The sequence below is a fragment of the Cannabis sativa genome, chromosome 4, assembly GCF_029168945.1.
Source record: "Cannabis sativa cultivar Pink pepper isolate KNU-18-1 chromosome 4, ASM2916894v1, whole genome shotgun sequence".
Classification (NCBI taxonomy): Eukaryota; Viridiplantae; Streptophyta; class Magnoliopsida; order Rosales; family Cannabaceae; genus Cannabis; species Cannabis sativa.
In genome coordinates, this window is record NC_083604.1 from 82,420,084 (window position 1) to 82,439,021 (window position 18,938).

The 18,938-nt window shown below is 28.3% G+C and overlaps 4 protein-coding genes across 7 annotated transcripts; all 4 read right to left on the reverse strand.

Annotated features, from left to right (window-relative positions):
- Positions 1 to 3,401: 3,401 nt before the first annotated feature.
- Positions 3,402 to 6,579, reverse strand: LOC115713907 (hyoscyamine 6-dioxygenase-like). The gene is made up of 4 exons (XM_030642387.2): positions 6,316 to 6,579; positions 5,756 to 6,003; positions 4,798 to 5,119; positions 3,402 to 3,841 (listed from the first exon to the last, which is right to left on the reverse strand). Exons 1-4 carry the CDS (start codon positions 6,523 to 6,525, stop codon positions 3,587 to 3,589), a joined length of 1,035 nt encoding a protein of 344 aa, XP_030498247.2. The 5' UTR covers positions 6,526 to 6,579; the 3' UTR covers positions 3,402 to 3,586.
- Positions 6,580 to 8,161: 1,582 nt separating this feature from the next.
- Positions 8,162 to 10,870, reverse strand: LOC115712149 (hyoscyamine 6-dioxygenase). 3 transcript variants are annotated; one of them, XM_030640392.2, is made up of 4 exons: positions 10,613 to 10,870; positions 9,913 to 10,176; positions 8,815 to 9,136; positions 8,162 to 8,516 (listed from the first exon to the last, which is right to left on the reverse strand). In XM_030640392.2, the coding sequence occupies exons 3-4, from the start codon at positions 9,091 to 9,093 to the stop codon at positions 8,265 to 8,267; spliced, it is 531 nt and encodes a 176-aa protein (XP_030496252.2). In that variant the 5' UTR covers positions 9,094 to 9,136; positions 9,913 to 10,176; positions 10,613 to 10,870; the 3' UTR covers positions 8,162 to 8,264. The 3 variants fall into 3 exon arrangements, with proteins under 3 accessions (XP_030496252.2, XP_060970737.1, XP_060970738.1); XM_061114754.1 differs by lacking the exon at positions 9,913 to 10,176 and having other exon boundaries at positions 10,613 to 10,843; XM_061114755.1 differs by lacking the exons at positions 8,815 to 9,136; positions 9,913 to 10,176 and having other exon boundaries at positions 10,613 to 10,848.
- Positions 10,871 to 12,896: 2,026 nt separating this feature from the next.
- Positions 12,897 to 15,306, reverse strand: LOC115712253 (protein DOWNY MILDEW RESISTANCE 6). 2 transcript variants are annotated; one of them, XM_030640508.2, is made up of 4 exons: positions 14,902 to 15,306; positions 14,573 to 14,820; positions 14,049 to 14,370; positions 12,897 to 13,280 (listed from the first exon to the last, which is right to left on the reverse strand). In XM_030640508.2, exons 1-4 carry the CDS (start codon positions 15,106 to 15,108, stop codon positions 13,008 to 13,010), a joined length of 1,050 nt encoding a protein of 349 aa, XP_030496368.2. In that variant the 5' UTR covers positions 15,109 to 15,306; the 3' UTR covers positions 12,897 to 13,007. The 2 variants fall into 2 exon arrangements, with proteins under 2 accessions (XP_030496368.2, XP_060970739.1); XM_061114756.1 differs by lacking the exon at positions 12,897 to 13,280 and adding an exon at positions 13,299 to 13,824.
- A 1,461-nt stretch (positions 15,307 to 16,767) lies between these two features.
- On the reverse strand, positions 16,768 to 18,808 carry LOC115713908 (hyoscyamine 6-dioxygenase-like). Its single transcript, XM_061114077.1, has 4 exons — positions 18,617 to 18,808; positions 18,408 to 18,532; positions 17,558 to 17,879; positions 16,768 to 17,040 (listed from the first exon to the last, which is right to left on the reverse strand). Exons 1-4 carry the CDS (start codon positions 18,806 to 18,808, stop codon positions 16,768 to 16,770), a joined length of 912 nt encoding a protein of 303 aa, XP_060970060.1.
- Between the last annotated feature and the right edge of the window lie 130 nt (positions 18,809 to 18,938).

Genomic DNA, 18,938 nt, shown 5'->3' on the forward strand with positions numbered 1-18,938 from the left:
GGGGATAAAGTTTAGTAAAAAAGTAAGATTGTAAAATTAGACTTGTTTTTTTTTTTTTTACTATAAGTTACTTTTGTTATAAATATTAATGATACCAAAGATCATTATTTGGCTTAGAAAGTTATCTAGAAAGATTAATGTTTTTACTATAAAAAAAATACTCATAATAATATATATACAATGATACTGTTCAATTGTATATGATTATTAAGTAATGAAAAAGTCTTCATTCACATATATTTTTTTATATATATATATATATTTTAAAATAAAAATGGTTGATATTATAGTATAGTAAGTTCAAACCCCAAGAAACATGTAAGCTTTACAAAAGTTACTTTAAAACTTTCGGAGAATATAATGAAATAAATATTTGGAATTGTTGATTATTAGAGATTAATACAAAGTAGGACATTGACCAATATCAAAATCATACTGTTCTTAAAATTTAAAAAAAAATTAAAAAAAAAAAAGTCAAGAAGAATGTACTAATGTAGTTTGTAGTAAGAATAAAAAATAAAAAATAAAAAAGTAATTTCTACCCACTAAGGAAGGTACATAAAAGAAAAGAAAGAGCTTTTGGTTTTGGTGATATTTATTTGATTTAATCTGATTTTTGTGCACTTCTAAGCTCTAAAAGATAAGGTGGGTTTAGTGGCATTTGTCATTCATTGGTTTCTTACTCAAATTTTCATATATTTAATTAAATTAAATTAAACCCACTCACTAATCACTAATATATAATGTATGGTATTTTTATAATCTATTTTTTATAATTTTGTATGTTATAGTTATTTAAGGTAATTTGTAAAATCTTAAGAAATTTAAAGACCGTTTGAACCCTATTTTCAGTATATTAAATTTTTTTAAAATTTCTCAAAATTTTATAAATTATCTTAAATAATTATAATGTACATAATTATAAAAAAAATTAAACTAAAAAATAAATAAAAATACATTGATGCAAGTTTTTAGAGGTGCATTTTAGGATTTTTTTTTATAACATATATACTCTAGTACTCACTATAATAAATATCTTTCTTAACACAATTAATATATATATTAAAAAATATTCATGATAGTCATGAGATAAAAACATATAACACTACTTTAACAATTCTTAGATGATTAAAAGTAAAAAAGAAGAAATTGAAAGCTATTTTTGTCTTTATTGTATTGATCTCATGAATTTAGGCTTTAGATTTCCCAACAAAAAATCAATTAGTGTCAATTAAGAAGAGTAGTAGAGCAAGAGATGCTAATTAAGCAAGGCAACCTAGGCTTGTTGGCTATATTTTTTTCAATTAAGGGAATGAGTATTTTTTTGGAAAATTTTTAAAAATATATATATATTTTTTTTTATGTTTTATTTACAATTTTACGGCTTAAAATTTTTAATTACAAAAATACTATTGTAAAATTTTAAAACTACAAAAATACATTTTGTTAAGCAAAAAGTGAAAAATTAACTGAAAATAACGATAAATCAACTTTACGACAACTTAAATTAACTATAAATAACTATAACACAATCAAAACTAATAAAAAAAAAATAACTTTATTATGACAACTATAAAACAACTAAAAATGATTTAATATTTATACTATAAATAACTGTGACAGTCAGTAGTCTCGTGATCCGTAAGGGGAAATACCGGGTAAGCTGTGCAATCCCACACTGCCTGGGGAAGGTCAAGTGGGATGATTCTGAGACTGTGTAGGTATGGGACTATACAGTTGAAGAGAGAGCTTAAATGAATTGATTGGTACTACCTATATCAACAAGGTGCATCTTGTTTTTCGGTAGCCCATCTCAAAAGAACTCCACAGTTAAGCGTGCTTGGTCTGGAGCAATTTCAAGGATGGGTGACCTCTTGGGAAGTTTTCCTAGGATGGGTGTGAGTGAGGACAAAGCACGCTAGAAACACTTGTGTTGGTCTGTAGGGTCAGTCATCAATCCAGGAAGCAGCCAAAGTGGCGTACTCGTGTATAAGAGCCATTAGTCCGTGGGTGTAAGGGCCCAATGGAGGCTTGAAGCGGGGACGTTACAAATGGTATCAGAACGCCTCGACCGGCTGGAAGTGTGATCGACGAGGACGTCGGACCCCGTAAGGGGGGGTGATTGTGACAGTCAGTAGTCCCGTGATCCGTAAGGGGAAATACCGGGTAAGCTTTGCAATCCCACACCGCCTGGGGAAGGTCAAGTGGGATGATTCTGAGACTGTGTAGGTATGGGACTATACAGTTGAAGAGAGAGCTTAAATGGATTGATTAGTACTACCTATATCAACAAGGTGCATCTTGTTTTTCGGTAGCCCATCTCGAAAGAACTCCACAGTTAAGCGTGCTTGGTCTGGAGCAATTTCAAGGATGGGTGACCTCTTGGGAAGTTTTCCTAGAATGCGTGTGAGTGAGGACAAAGCACGCTGGAAACACTTGTGTTGGTCTGTAGGGTCAGTCATCAATCCAGGAAGCAGCCAGAGTGGCGTACTCGTGTATAAGAGCCATTAGTCCGTGGGTGTAAGGGCCCAATGGAGGCTTGAAGCGGGGACGTTACAATAACTAATCAAAAGTAACTCTTACGCCACTTGAGAGGGATGGGCCAGTTGCCGAGACTTAGGACGGGGCAAAGAGGAAAACTCTTAGGACAAGTTCCTCCGGGAAACCCACTGTCACCCAGGAGGAATATGAAGCCCTGAAGTGAATGGTGGAAGAGCAGGAAGCACGGAACGAGTGGCAGAAATATAATAATGCAAACTCATAATCAAATGAGTGTATGTTTCAGCAACAAATGAGTCAGTTCGCGACATCTAACATTTTAGAAAAAAGTCCAAAAAATAAAATAAAATTATTTATGTAAAACTATAACATTTTTACCAGGGCAGTTCGTGAGATACAATGATAAAAGTGACTTTTGTCGGCACATTACACTATTATGCTGGCAAAATTAATAAGTACTTTTATCAGTGCACTTTTGCGATGGCACGTAAAAAGTATCAAGGGGAAGGGTTTTACACGGCTTAATTGTTATGTCAGCGTAAATTAATATAAGTTGCACTGGTAAAAATACATTCTGCCAACGTAAATGTGTGCCGCTATGAAATTGTGACCTTTTTAATTCCCAGCACAATTTAGGAGATGCACTGATAAAAATGACTCTTTCCACTTCCAGCGCATTAATTAACGAATTGCGCTGACAAAAGTGATATTTTTTGTTGTAATATCACATTACAAGAAATACGACTTTTGCTAGCACATTTTTATGTTGGTAAAAGTTGGATTATTATGCTGGCAAAATAGTTATTATTTTTGCCAGCATATTTTTTCGCTGACAAAAGAGGTTGACAAATCTATATTAGTATTGAAATTTTTGCCAACACAAAACAAAATTGGCTGGCAAATCCATATATATTATGTATAATGATAATTTGTTATTATATATTAGGAAAATAACCACGTACATTATTATTACAAACTAATATATAAGAAAAAGACAAGGTACGTACGTACTTAAGTTTCATGCATGCATGCATGGAGATATATACGTACTTACATATATATATATTTAATAATTAATGATCATGGATTATTGGAGTTGGAGCATATATCGTTGAAGAGGTGGTTTTCTCTGATAAGTATCAACTATAAAAGTCCCAAGAAACTCTTTATAGAAGAAAGGTCTATAGAGTGGAGGATTATCATCATCACTGGTAAGAGCATTTGCTGGTTCGACTTTGCAACTGTGAGAAGGATAAATGAAGTTTCCAATGGTTGTCCGTACAACATTTTTGTTTGTCACAACTCTGTGTTCAGCACTTTTTAGCTTCCCATTGCTGATAATCTAACATATCAATATGTAAACAAACTATAATAAGATATATCACAATGATTTTTTGGAGAAATATATTCTGGTGATTTATTATACTGAAAATAACTAAATAACTAGCATATTTAATTAATTGTGTGTTTGAATTTTTCAGTTGTTTTAAATTTGATCTAAATTATACAATTACTAAATTGTGCTCTTTTGTCCAAAATCATCAAGAAAAACCCAATTTGATAGATGTAATAGTTGGAGGACATAATAAATCGATATTTGAAGCGAAATTTTTTTATTAATTAGCTTTTGTAATTGTTACATAATCTTTATTAGAAAAATAACGGTACAAATACTTTATATTGCAATTTTGCTGCAATCGTACCTATTTAGTTGTTTTTGAGCTGACAATTTTGTATATTTTTAATTAAAAAAATAGGAAAATTGTAATTATTTAATACATAATCTAATTATAATATATTGTCATGTGTTTTTAAGTTTGGCACTGAAGGTAGAGTCTGAGCTAAGATGAACTATAGGCTCGCGCCTAGGATCCACCCAGCCTAAGGGGCCCAAAAAAAATATTTTCTCTTTATAAGTAGTTTTCAAAAATACTACATATATTTTAAATAACCTAATAATTTCTATTTTTCAAGGCCCACCTAATCTCAGGGTCGGTCTTAACAGCCCAAAGAGTATGACTGCAACAAAATCGTAAGATAAGATAACTGTTTTTGCTACTTTTTTTTTTATTTAAGTCATATGTGTAACAATTACAAATGCTAACAGAATTTCACGATAAATATCTCATTCATACAATTTCTCAATACGCTAAATCAACTATTTCAGACAACTATAGAGGATCATAATTTCGCCGTGGTAATAATCCAATTTTTATTTTTTAAAATAAAATTAACAAAGTAAAAAATTTGAGAAAAAAACCATTTATATATTTTTGTTCATTATAAATTAATAATTACCTGTAAAATATGGCCAATGTTAACAACAAAAGCATTAGGGAGAGGCTTAAGTGCAAGCCATTGGTCATCTTTCAAGACTTGAAGGCCATCCATTTCTTGAAGAAGTAGGCTTATGAGGTTAGCATCAGCATGTTTAGGTAATCCTAAAGTCAAGCTTGGATCTGGGCATGGTGGATAATGATTTATGCCCATCAATTGAGCTTCAACCAATTCACCATTGTTCTCAAAGTATCCATCTTCAAGCCCTAATCCTTCACTAATCAATTCTAAGATATACATACTTAGCTTCCTCACCTCAACTGTGTAAGCCCCAACCACATTTCTATAAATGACAAAGAAAACAAAAATTAAATAGAATTAAAATAAAGTGAATGCGAAATATGCTTGCGAAGCTAATGCTCGAAAATTTTGCAAGTCTCTCGACCAATCCTGCAGTGTCACGTGGCGTGGCTCGGTAAATGATGAGAATGGGATTCCATAATTATAGTGACGACGAGTGGAGTAATTCATGCTCTTATAAATGACTCAATATTTTTACATTTAATATGTATGTGGCACAATATTGTACAATTAGGTTTAGCCCTGCACCTTAGGTGGGCCTTAGAAAAAAGATTTGACCCTTATTTAAAAAATGAGGTATTTTTAAAACCAATTAAATGAATTATGTGTATTTTTAAAAAAGAAAAACCTTTCTTTGCTATTTGAACTAAGTGAATCTTAAATATAGAGTAATTGAGAGATAGAACATTTTTTTCTTCTTCAAATTTTATCTCATATAATTTACTAATTTTCATAGCTGACTAATTTTCATTAATTTATAGCGATGGTCTGATTGAATTGTATATTTTGTAGTAGTAGAAATTTGTTAGTTTTTTGAAAACACAAGTACTAATATATAAAAATAAGAGTGTGCTATAATAATGGATCAAAATCACTTATATAATATAAATAAATATACCTATATTGAGGAGGGTTTTGAGGCCAAAATTGAATATGTTGGTGTAGAGGATGACAAGGGTGTCTCAAAGCATCTCTCCAATAATGTACATCTTCATTTTGATAATCAATACTAGTAAATATCTTACAACTTTTCAAAGGATCATCACTCAAGAATTTTGCTTTCTCCTCAATAGGAATCTCAAAAAACTCTTTACTCACTTTCAATACATCCTCTAATACCTTCTCTTCAATCCCATGATTAACCAACTACATATCCATACATAATATAAAATTAAAGAAAATTTACACAAAAATACTATTCTTAGTAAGAAAAAAAATACATGTTTAAATATTTTTTTTATATTTTTGCGGTATTTTATAAAAATAACACGAAACAATAAAAAATTAACAGGAAAATAACACAAAAATAATATATAAATAATAAAAAAAAATCAACAATAAAATAATTTTACGTATATAAATCTTAAAGATTGTAAAAATATTTAAAAATTCGTGAAACTATTTATGAAATAACTCCTAAAATTAATTAATATGTAAATTAAATTTAATGAAACCTACCTGAAAAAATCCAAATTCTTTGGAAGCATGAATGATTTGGTGAACAAGTTGATGATGTGGTTGTCCTTTGAGTTTGAGATCAATGACAGGAATTGTATCACAAAGGGGTATTTTGGTAATTCCAGGTCTATCTTCAGGTGGTAATATGTAACTCTCTGGTACTACTTTTAACTCTCCTAATAATAATTTTGTTGATAACAAATTCTCCATTAATTAATTTAGATATGATATCAACACAATTTTATTACTTCTTCTTCTTCTTATCTTAATATTTATCCAATAATGAACAATTAATCTTGAATATAAAGATATACATAAGTTGTTTTGGTTAAGCAAAATGCCAAAAACATGTTTTATGGATATTATCAAAATTTGTATAGTTGTCATAATATAGATTATATTTTGAAAATTAATGCCGAATGGTATTTATATAAAATATCAAAATTCATTAATTATTCCAAATGAGCGTAAAGTCTTAAGAAAAAAAATTGTGGTTGTTTCCACTAATTAAGTTATAATTAATTAATTAATTAATGGTTAATCATATGTGATTGTATTTTTGTATCAATGGCATAAAACTAGCCCTTCAAAAATATGTATATGTTGTTTACGATTTATTGTCGTTTTCAACGAACATGGTCGTTTTACATGAAATATGTCGTTTTATTAAGTTAGTGTCATTTTTAAAAAGAAAAGTAAAGTGGTCGTTAAAGGTTGTCGTCTTCCATAGAAATATGTCGTTTTAGAGAAATTTTGTTGTTTTTAAGACTTGCCGTTTCTTAAAAGAAGCGGTATTGAACTATTGATTATCATAAATGTTGTCGTTTTAAGAGAAATATCGATTTTTTAAGAAGCTCTTTTAAGGTAAATACAAATAAATAAATGTAAAAAAATAATTCTTGAGCTTATTATCACTCGTTTTTGTATAAATTTTATGAGCTTGAATCATTATTTTTTTAAAAAAATGATTAGAAAGTTATTTCACCATAATCAATATTGTTTTAATAGTTACATCTTTGTAACTATGATTGTTAGTTTTACTTTTAGTTATTTGATCGTGATTAAAGAATTGTAATTAATTTAAAAATTAAAAATAATTAATAAATTATTTGTAGCCTGAACTTAATTATATTTATTTTCTTATAAATAAAAAATAAAAAGTCTTTATAAATATAATGGTAAAAAAAGTCTTATTAAATATTTTAATTAAGAAATTAAACTCTTTTAAGTATATAGTTAATTATAATTAATTTGAGTCTAAAAATAAAAAATTTAGTTGTTAGTAACTTGTTATAGCATGTCATAAAAAAATATAATTATTATGTTATATTTTTAATTTAACCATTAAATAGTTAATAATTAAATTTAAATAATATTTAAAAATACCAATCAACTCTATGAATTTCACGCCTCATTAAGATTACAATAGCATACTCAATGAGAAAATTTCAAGAGAGAAAAAAGTATTGTGATAGTCAGTAGTTTTGTAATTCGTAGAAAAAAAAATGGAGTAAGTTGTGTAATCCTACATTATGTGGAGAAAGTAAGTGCAATAAAACTACACGAATATACTACTTATATCAACAAACTACATATTATTTTTGGTAGCCTATCACTTAAAAACTCAAAAGTTAAACGTGTTTGACCTAGAATAATCTTAGAATGAGTGACATCCTTTGAAATTTTCCAAAAAAACGTGCAAGTGAGGACAAAACATGTTGGAAACACTTATATTAGTTTTGAGGACCAATCATCATTCCAGAAAGCAACTATGAAAAACTCGTATGTAAGATTCATAAGTTGGTAAAAGAAAGTCCAATAAAAACTTAAAAAGAAGCATTATAAGTATGATATATAATAATATTATTAATTATAAAAAATCCATCAAAACAGAATAATCAAAGTAGCAAATATAATGATAGCAACATATTATATATATGTACTAAAATCTAATTAGGTTGGAGTTGATAGTGCTTAAGAGGAGATTCTCTGTTGGAAGTGTGAGCTACATAAGTAGCCATAAAATCTTTGAAAGTAAACTGTTTATAGAGTGGTGGATTATTCTCATTGATGAGAGCTTTTGTAGGCTCAATTTGACAATCTGGACAAGGATAAATGAAGCTTCCAACTGTTGTTCTTCCATTGTTTTTGTTTGTCACAACTCTGTGTTCAACACTTTTCACCTTTCCATTGCTCAAAATCTACAACCAAATAATTTACATAAAAATAAATAAATATTAGATATAAAAATTATGATATTTTTAAATATTAGATATATTTATTCACCGCTAAATCCAATTAGTTACCACTTTCAAAACTTGAAAAATACCACAAAAAAGGATTAGGTATTAGGGAATTTTCAAAAATACCAAAAAACTTTAAAAATATATCGAAAATACAAATTTTATTTACAACTTTTAAGAAAAATGTAATTTATTTTTCTTTTTTTAAAAAAAAAATAAGGAGCAGAATGTAATTTTTGGTTAGGTATTAATTTACCTCTAAAATGTGGCCAACATTGACAACAAATGCATTAGGGAAAGGCTTAAGTGCAAACCATTGTTGATCTTTCAAGATTTGAAGACCATCCATTTGTTGAAGAAGAAGAGTTATCAAATTAGGATCACTATGTTTAGGTAATCCTAATGTCAAACTTGGATCTGGGCATGGTGGATAATGATTTAAAGTAATTATATGAACATTACACAGTTCAGATTTGTTGTAGAAGTACCCATTTTCAAGTCCTAATCCTTTACTAATCAAATCCAAGATACGCATACTTAGCTTCCTAACCTCAACTCAGTAACTTCCAATCACCTCTCTGAAAATTATTGTACAATCATTAATCCAAACTTAAAAACATAAAGTATCTATAAATAAAATCATCAAATCATAAAACTAATGATATAGCCTGTTGAAAAAACAATCATGAAACTGTGTGTGTAATGTTTGAGTACAAATTTTGGCTGCACATATCATTATTATCCAAACTTTTTAATAATAAATGAGATTTTTTCCCGGAATTATATTTGTAGAGTTTTATCTCCTAAATTTTCTTTTGTTGTAAAAATTTCTCCTCAACTTTAAAAGTTACTACAAATATTCTCATTCAATTACATATTGCTTATGTGACCATAAATATAATTGTAGTACAATAGTCTATTTAACAACTTTATGCTATTTCAAATCTAATTTATTGATATTAAATATATAAACATTATTAACTTTAAAAATTTATTATATATTCACAAAATTCATCGTAAAATTTCTATTATATATTTATTTTTTGTCTAAACTTTTAATTTATGTTAGATAAGGCATCATATTAGTGTTACATCAACAAATTATTTAATGAAATGAATATAATTGAAGATGTATATTTATAATAATTTTTATAATTTAAGGGTTTTTTTTTAATTTAGTAATAATCAGGGGATAAAACTCTACAAAAATTTTAGTTATGAAGTGGGACAAATCTTATTTGTTCTTTTAATATATACATAGACATGATAATAAATTTTCAAGTCATAAACTTTTTAATATTGTTACAATAGTAAAAATAAGATTTTTTGTAACGAGTTAGATACACATACGTACCGAAATATTGGTGGTTTTTGAGGCCAAAATTGGATGTTATACTCTAAAGGAAGAGAAGGGAGTCTCAAAGCATCTCTCCAATAATGCAGAGACTCATTCATATAATCAATGCTTGTTAAGAGCTTACGATTATTCAATTTCACATGATTCATATCACAACACAACCTTTCTTTTTCCTCATCATTCACCAGGCAACTCAAAAAATTCCTTAGCCACATCCAATACATCTTTCAATAGCTTCTCTTCAACACCATGATTAATCAACTATAATTGGAAATTGGCATAAATTTTGTAAAAATTTACATAAAAATGATGTATGAAATTACGCTACTTAATTTAAACGTTTATCTACGAATTTTGATATGTACTAAATCGATCGTGTGTGCCTTCTTCTGAATCTGTCAATTAATTTTTTTTTTAAACTATTGAAGTTATTAGATTCAAGGACTTCCATTAATTTTACTAACGAACGCCTAATATTGATAAAAATTAATTTATTAGGAGACACGATTTGGTAAATGAACAATCGTCACGTTAGTAAAATTAAACTGAATTGGATAAAAAAATTTAAGTCTAACAATCTTAATAGTTTAAGAAAATTTTTGAGGACATAAAATTACGTTAGAAAGAGGGCATACATATTTTAAAGAAAAGTCAAATATTAATTAGAAGAAAATTATGATGTTATATATGATCATACCTGGAAGAATCCATATTGTTTGGAAGCATGAATGATTTGTTGAATGAGTTTGGGTTGTTCTTCTTTGAAATCAATCACAGGAATGAACTCACATATGGGAACTATGGTGTTACCAGGTCTACAATCAGGTGGTAATTTGTAACATTCTGGTACAAATTTCAACTCTCTTTTGGTTGACAACAGCTTCTCCATTGATAATAATGAAAAAGAAAAACTAGTGTTTTTGCTTTGGTTTGGTAATTCAAAGCTGAGTAATTTGGGAACAATTTATAACCCTTAAATAGGATGTTATTTTGGTATTCGGAATAATTTTTTAGTCAAATTTTATTTTTCATAATTATGTACGTTATAGTTATTTAAAACATTCTGTAAAATTTAGAGAAATTTAGAAAAAATTAACATACCGAAAATAGGGTTCAAACTATGTATTGCACCATGATTATTTTATTTTACATACGTATGAAATAAATTATTTGAACAATGCCTTTTATATTGTAAATTATTCTAATTTTCTTAAAATTTTGTAGGATGCCTTAAATAATTATAACGTACATAAATATGGAAAAATAGATTAATTTTTATTTATACCGAAATAGATATAAATTATATATCAGTATATCTCTTTTATGGAGATGTACTGTATAAGCAATATATATAAATATGTAAATCACTTAAGGGTGCGTTTGGAAAACCACAATGTAATTGAATTTGTGTGTAATTGGAGGTAATTACACAATTTGAAATGTTTGTCTGACCATGTAATTACACTGTAACTGTGTAATTAGAAGTAATTGAGGGGTTCCAATTACACTCTCCAATTCTCATGGCCTCCCATGAGAATTGGATGTAATTACACTGTGTAATTACTAAAAACTTTCCATATTAAACATTAGCTACTAAAAAATATTATTTTCCCATGTAATTACTAACTATTTTACCAAACAAGATATTAGAAATTCATATGTAATTACCACCTAGCTCAACACACCTTGCATTTTAAAATATAGTGTAATTACTAAATTGTGTAATTACCACCCTAGTAATTACCCTATCTAGTAATTACACAGTTACTTTCAAACACGTAATCTTTTTATTGTTATTATTTATTTATTTGCTTATTTTATTGCTATAATACTATATATAATGGTATGTTGTCTTTACTTATTGTTTTTAAGGAAGTCTATGCAAATGTAAATGTCCAAAAGATTAGTTAACAATAATTGACATGAATTATAAACAATGTAGAGATATAATAATTTTTAGTGGGGTCATTTTGTATAATTGAGATTAATTATACATCATAATATTAAATACAATTTAAAGAGCATTTATTATTACCCTAATAATAAACTAATAATTGTTTGAGAATAATGAATAATAAAAAGGAAAGAGATTGAGAGAAAAATAGGAAGGATATGTGTTATTTGTGTTTTCAAATAGTTAATAAATGGAGGAAAACTTACAAAAATATTGTAATTTGGGTTATAACTTTTACAAAAATACTGTTACACGAAAAAGTTTTCAAAAAATACTGTGTTTTTATAAAAACTAGAACACAAAACAGAACAACTCAAAACAACAGTAGAACAACTAAAAAACACCAGTAAAAACTTAACACAGTATCCTGCAGTATGAAACTTATAAAAAACACAGTAAAAATACCGCATGGCAATATTTTTATAAAAAAATAGCAAAAATTAGTATACCATGTAAATTTTCTTAAATGGATCATTACAAAAGGCCCAATAAGGAAACGAGACTCATTCAATGGCTCCATAAAGATCAATTGTACAACTCCCCTATTAATTCTTCGGGTCAAATGAAGATTAGTGAGTGTTCAATTTTTAATACTCATTTAAATAATAATAAAGATTAGTGAGTGTTCAATTTTTAATACTTTCATTTAAATAATAATAATAATAACAATAAATAATTAATAATACTAATCCAACATTAAAATTATTAACTAAAATAAAATTGATTTTGCATTAATCTCTCATTTCAACATTAATTTCTTTGAGATAGATAAATTTTTAGAATGCACTCTTCGAAATAGTATTAATCTCCTAATTGAACTAAAATTTTATTTTTATAGTCTGTATCCAACATTAATAGCTATACAATTACATATTTATAGTCCTTTAAACCCTTTTGTAAATTATTAATATATTCTTAGTGTAACAAACAATATGAATAAATATTGGTCTTTGTTATCAGATTCTTGTTTCAATCTCTGGAATTAATCAAGTTGATAATTGTTGCTAATATATATGTTGAATATTGCTTGAACATTAATTCATCACCATCTTATTATAATCAAAGATTAATTGTATATTATTACAAACCAAATCATCAAACCAATAAAAAGAGAAGAAATCTGTGTAGCTAATAATAATTATGTAATATTATTATTATTAGTTGAAGTAATTTTATAACGATCAAGTGGTGGTTTTGTGTCTTTAGTATCAGCCACATAATTAGCCAACAAATCTTTGAATATGATTGGTTTAAAGAGTAATTTATTATTATTATCATTATCATCATTGATGATAGGCTTAATTTGACAATTCATAGAAGGCAGTATGAAGCTCCCCACACTTGTTCTCCCAACCTTTTGATTTGTCACAACTCTGTGTTCACCACTACTCAGCCTTCCATTACTCATAATCTACAATAATAATAACACTAATAAAAAATTATTTACTCACAAAATACACATATAATTAGTTTTGGATCTTAAGAAAGAAAAAAAATTATTGGACTTTTTATTTAAAAAATATAGTATTTGTAACGTCCCCGCTTCAAGCTTTTATTGGGTCCTTACACCCACGGAATGAATGGCTCTTATACACGAGTACGTCACTCTAGCTGCTTCATGGACTGACGACTGACCCTACAGACCAACACGAGTGTTTCTAGCATGATTTGTCCTCACTCACACGCTTCCTGGAAAAACTTCTCAGGAAGTCACCCATCCTTGAAATTGCTCCAGGCCAAGCACGCTTAACTGTGGAGTTCTTTCGAGATGGGCTACCGAAAAACAAGATGCACCTTGTTGATATAGGTAGTACCAATCAATCCATTTAAGCCCTCTTCAACTGTGTAGTCTCATACCTACACAGTCTCAGAATCATCCCACTTGACCATCCCCAGGCGGTGTGGGATTGCACAGCTTACCCAGTGTTTCTCCTTACGGATCACGGGACTACTGACTGTCACAGTATTTTATTTTGAAAAATACTAAAAAATAAGTATTCTGACTTCTGAGCTGGATAAGCCTTAGGTGCAAGTTAAAAATTGTAATGTGAACATATATATCCTACTAATTCCGTGTGTAAAAAATTGTTTGAACCATAAATTATTCAGATTTTTTTGGAAAAATAGAAGTGATATATACTCTCCTATATAGAGATGTATATATGTAAATAATATTGACCTGTAATGTGTAGCCAATGTTGACAACAATTGCATTAGGTAGAGGATGAACTGGTAACCATTGACCATCTTTGATGACTTGAAGACCATCCACTTGTTGAAGAAGAAGAGTTATTAAGTTTACATCAGCATGTTTAGGTAACCCTAAAGTCAAGGTTGGATCTGGGCATGGTGGATAATGACTCACTGACATTACATGAACTTTGCTCACTTCACTTTCATCTCCCATACATCCATCTTCAATCCCTAACCCTTTACATATCAAATCCAAAACATACAAACTCAACTTCCTCACCTCCGCCGCGTATCTCCCCATCACCTCTCTTAAAAAAACAATACCAAATAAACGAAGATAAAGAGATTATCCTAGTTCAGATCTTGAGTTTAATGCTAAACTTTAAATCGACTGCTTATAAATTAGTTGTGCATACTTTACTAATTCGTTTGCAATGCTCCTAATATCAGGTGCTCATAAATTAGTTGTGCATATTACTGATAAGAAAATTAGAAACAATCATGACATACCGATATTGAGGTGGTTTTTGAGGCCAAAATTGGATGTGTTTTTGTATAGGATGACCAAGGTGTCTTAAAACATCTCTCCAATAATGAACAATTTCATCCCCATAACCAATACTTGTATAAAGTCTACAAATTTGGGTTGGATCATCTGAGTACAACACTTGTTTGTCCTCAATTGGTAGCTCAAAAAACTCCTTAGTCACATCCAATACATCTTGGATTAACTTCTCTTCAATCCCATGATTAATCAACTGAATTTTGTTCATCATGATAATCAAAATTATAATACAATCAACAACAAAACAAAACATAATAATGAATAATGTTCAAACCTGAAAGAATCCAAACTCTTTGGAAGCTTGAATGATGTGGTGAATGAGTTGTTGTTGTTGTTGTTGTTGTTGTTTCAAATCAATGATTGGAATGGTGTGAAATGAATTAGTACTAAGTTTGGTTTTACCAGGTCTAGAATGAGGTGGCAATATGTAAGAATCTGGTACAAAATTTAAGTCTGTTTTTGTTGATAACAATTTCTCCATTGAATATTTCTTTGCTTCTCTCCAATTTCATCAACAAAGTCTCAACACCTCTTAGATCTAGCTTAGATCTAATAATAATCTAATGAAGATAATATTATAATAAAGTTTGTGTAGCAGAAGCTCAGTTTTTCATACTTATCTATTCACTTATTATATTACTATATTCTTATAAAAGACAACTTCATCTGCAAACTTCTTACCACCCTCTTTAACTTATTTCTAACTCACATATATAAATAACTATAAAATATTTAGTTTTACGAGAAAAGTTAATTTTAACAACAATTTTTTTAGTCACAATATAAAAAAATTTTATAATTAATGTGATTTTAGTAATAACAAAAATTATTTGTAATTAAAACATAGTATTTAAATACAAGTTGTTACTAATTTAATTTTACACACAATAGGTATTGTGACTATGAACATATTTAGTCACAATAAATTGTGATTTTTGTTTCTAATATTTTTAACTATAAATCTTTTAGTCACAATATAAGATCGATGATTTATAATTAGTTATAATTTTTTTACTTTTAGTTATAAATTTTGTTGTGACTAAAAGTTAGATTTTTTGTAGTGACTTTAAATTTCAAAGATTAAATTTGTGTAACATCTTTTACACCCTTAATGATGTATATAAATATTAACTATTTATATCATTAAATAGAAATTATATCACTTTCAATTATGTGATTGAGATTATTATAAATTATGTAAAAATTGAAGAGTACTGTCTCAATTATTATTCTATCGTATACTTAATTACTTTAAAAGATGTATGACACATGATGTTAATTATGCTTAATATATCATGAAAAGACGAATTTTAAGTTAAGAGGAGTTAGGTCCATACTTTATAAAAAAAACAATTTACTAATTGTTACTATATTTTTATATTAATTATTAAATTAAATTATACAAGTGAATACACATAATTATACATTATACTAATAGTAGAATTAAATATCAAAGCAAACAACAACAAGTGACCAAACAAAACACAAAGTTGGGTGAGTAATAGTATGGGTTGGTTGGGATGGAGTTTTCAAGATCGGCAGCAATATATGACATATAGATTTTGTTTAAAAAATATATGTTTATTTACATAAAACTTACAAAAAGACAAACATTAATAGCTCTTATAGTTAATTATATATTTTATTAGCTCAAAATTATAATACTATCTCGAATGAATGAATTGGTTTCATCAATTATGATAGAAAGATGTGTGTGTGATTTTTAATGTGATTAGGTTAAGAAGAGTTAGGCCTGTGATCAAAGCTCATTTAATTTTAAAAAAAAAGGGCTATTATTTTTTTTCTCTTTAAGCTCATTAAAATTCAAGACCGGCCCTATATGTTAATATTTGAGGTGGCACAGTTAAAAGAGAGTGAGTAACTAATAACTATTACAAACTAAAAATACATTTTTGATTTAAACGTTTATATATTACAATATGTTTTATTTGGAATTCGAACTTAAGACCTCCAAGACACACACACTCACCTATGACCATTTGAGCTAACCTCAAGTAATTCAAACTAAAAATACATTAATAAATATAAAAATTATTTTTGAGTTTATAACAATAGATCAAGCTTCATATCACAGTGATATTTTGTAATTTTTCGGTACATATTTTAAATGCACATATTATTATTCTCGTTTATATATATAGCGATCAAGTGGTGATTTGTTGTTGGTATTAGTATCAATTAAAAAAGAGGCTAGAAAATCTTTGAAGATGAAGTCTCTGTAGAGTGGTTCACTTCCACTATTATTGTTGTTGTTGTTGTTGATGAGGACTTTTGCAGGCTCAACTCTACAATCAAAAGAAGGATAAATGAAGCTGCCAACAGTTGTTCGACCAACATTTTGGTTTGTCACAACTCTGTGTTCACCACATTTTAGCTTCCCATTGCTCACAATCTACACACATTATTTAGTAACACAACACAATTTTAGTACTTAGTATTATTCTTCATAATGATCATTAAACCATGTAAGGTTGTAATTTACAAAGAGGTTACTATGGTTTACTATGTTAAAAAGTAGTGTTATCACCTTATTTTGTGTAATATTTTGGCAAGTTATTTTTTATAAGTGAGACTCATCTTAAATAAAAATAATTGGTTAAAATAGGTACAGAAATAGTGTTCTATATTCTTGATAATTAATGATTATTGGGTATTTTAAAACTACTGATATAAAATTATCCTTGGAATGTAATTTTTTACATGTAATTTGTTTATCAAATTTGAGCTAAAAATACTGTATTATACTAATTCTTAAAATTATTGCAGAGATTATAAAGTATTGAAATTGTATTTTTTTAAAACACAGGATACTAAATAAGTAAAAAACTCACAAATAAACCTAATTAACCATGCACTTTCAAGTAAAGAATATGCATAATTGCATAGCAAGAGAGAAGAAAAGGAGTGACCTCTAAAATGTAGCCAATGTTGACAACAAATGCATTAGGGAGAGGCTTAACTGCAAACCATTGGTCATCTCTAAACACTTGAAGACCATCCATTTCTTGAAGAATGAAAGTTATCATGTTTGCATCACCATGTTTAGGTAATCCCAAGGTTAAACTTGGATCTGGGCATGGTGGATAATGATTCATGTTCATCAACTGAGCTGCGGCCAGTTCAGTTTTGTCGCGAAAGTACCCGAGTTCAAGTCCTAATCCTTCACCAATCATATCCAAAATACGCAAACTCAGCTTTCCAACCTCACCAGAATAACTTCCAACCAACTCTCTGAAATTGCAAAATTCATGTCAAAAAACAAAAGAATGAATGTCTTTTATTACCCTTTGAAATTTGTCACAATGTTAAATACTCTCCCTCAACTTTGAATGTTAGTAATTTATGGAATTTCTATTAGAATTTGTTGGACTTCTATTTAATTAGCAATTTTATCGCCCAAGTATGACTATTATCATATTTTGTCTCCCAAACTTTTATTACTATCACATCAATTCTTCTGAACTTTTGTTAATAATAAGGTATGACTTGACTGTGGTTAAAATTTGGGAGGATTAAATTACTCATTATTTTACTGACGTGTTTAAAATTAAGAGAGAATATTTAATATCGGTAATATTCAAAACAAAAACAGAAAATGAAACATGAAAATTTTGTTATTATTAGGAATATCACACTAACATGTAATTATGTGGTTTTTTAGGCCAAAATTGGATGTGTTGTTCAACAGGACAAGGGTGTCTCAAAGCATTTCTCCAATAATGTACTTGCTCATTCATATAATCAATGCTTGTGTATAACCTAAAAATCTTGTTTGGATCATTAGAAAATAAGCTTGATTTTTCCTCATAAGGAAGCTCAAAAAACTCCTTAGTCACATTCAATACATCTTCTAACAACTTCTCTTCAATCCCATGATTAATCAACTGTATAACATAATCACACAAATTGATATAATAACATAATTAACTTGAACAAAATATCACATGATGATGATTCTAAGATCAAACCTGGAAGATTCCATAATCTTTGCAAGCATTTGTGATTTGTTGAATGAGTTTAGTTTGTTCTTGTTTCATATCAATCACAGGAATAAACTCACATAGTGGAACTTTGGCATTTCCAGGTCTAATTTCAGATGGAAATATGTATGATTTTGGTACATATTTCAACTCTGATTTTGTTAATAAAAGCTTCTCCATTTTCTAAACTACTTTGCTTCTCCATTTTGATTTGGTAAAATTAAAAATATTTATATAAAGTTTATTATGCATAGGCCAACTCTCCCTGACTTTTCTTAACAAAATATCATATTCCACTATTTGTTGTTTT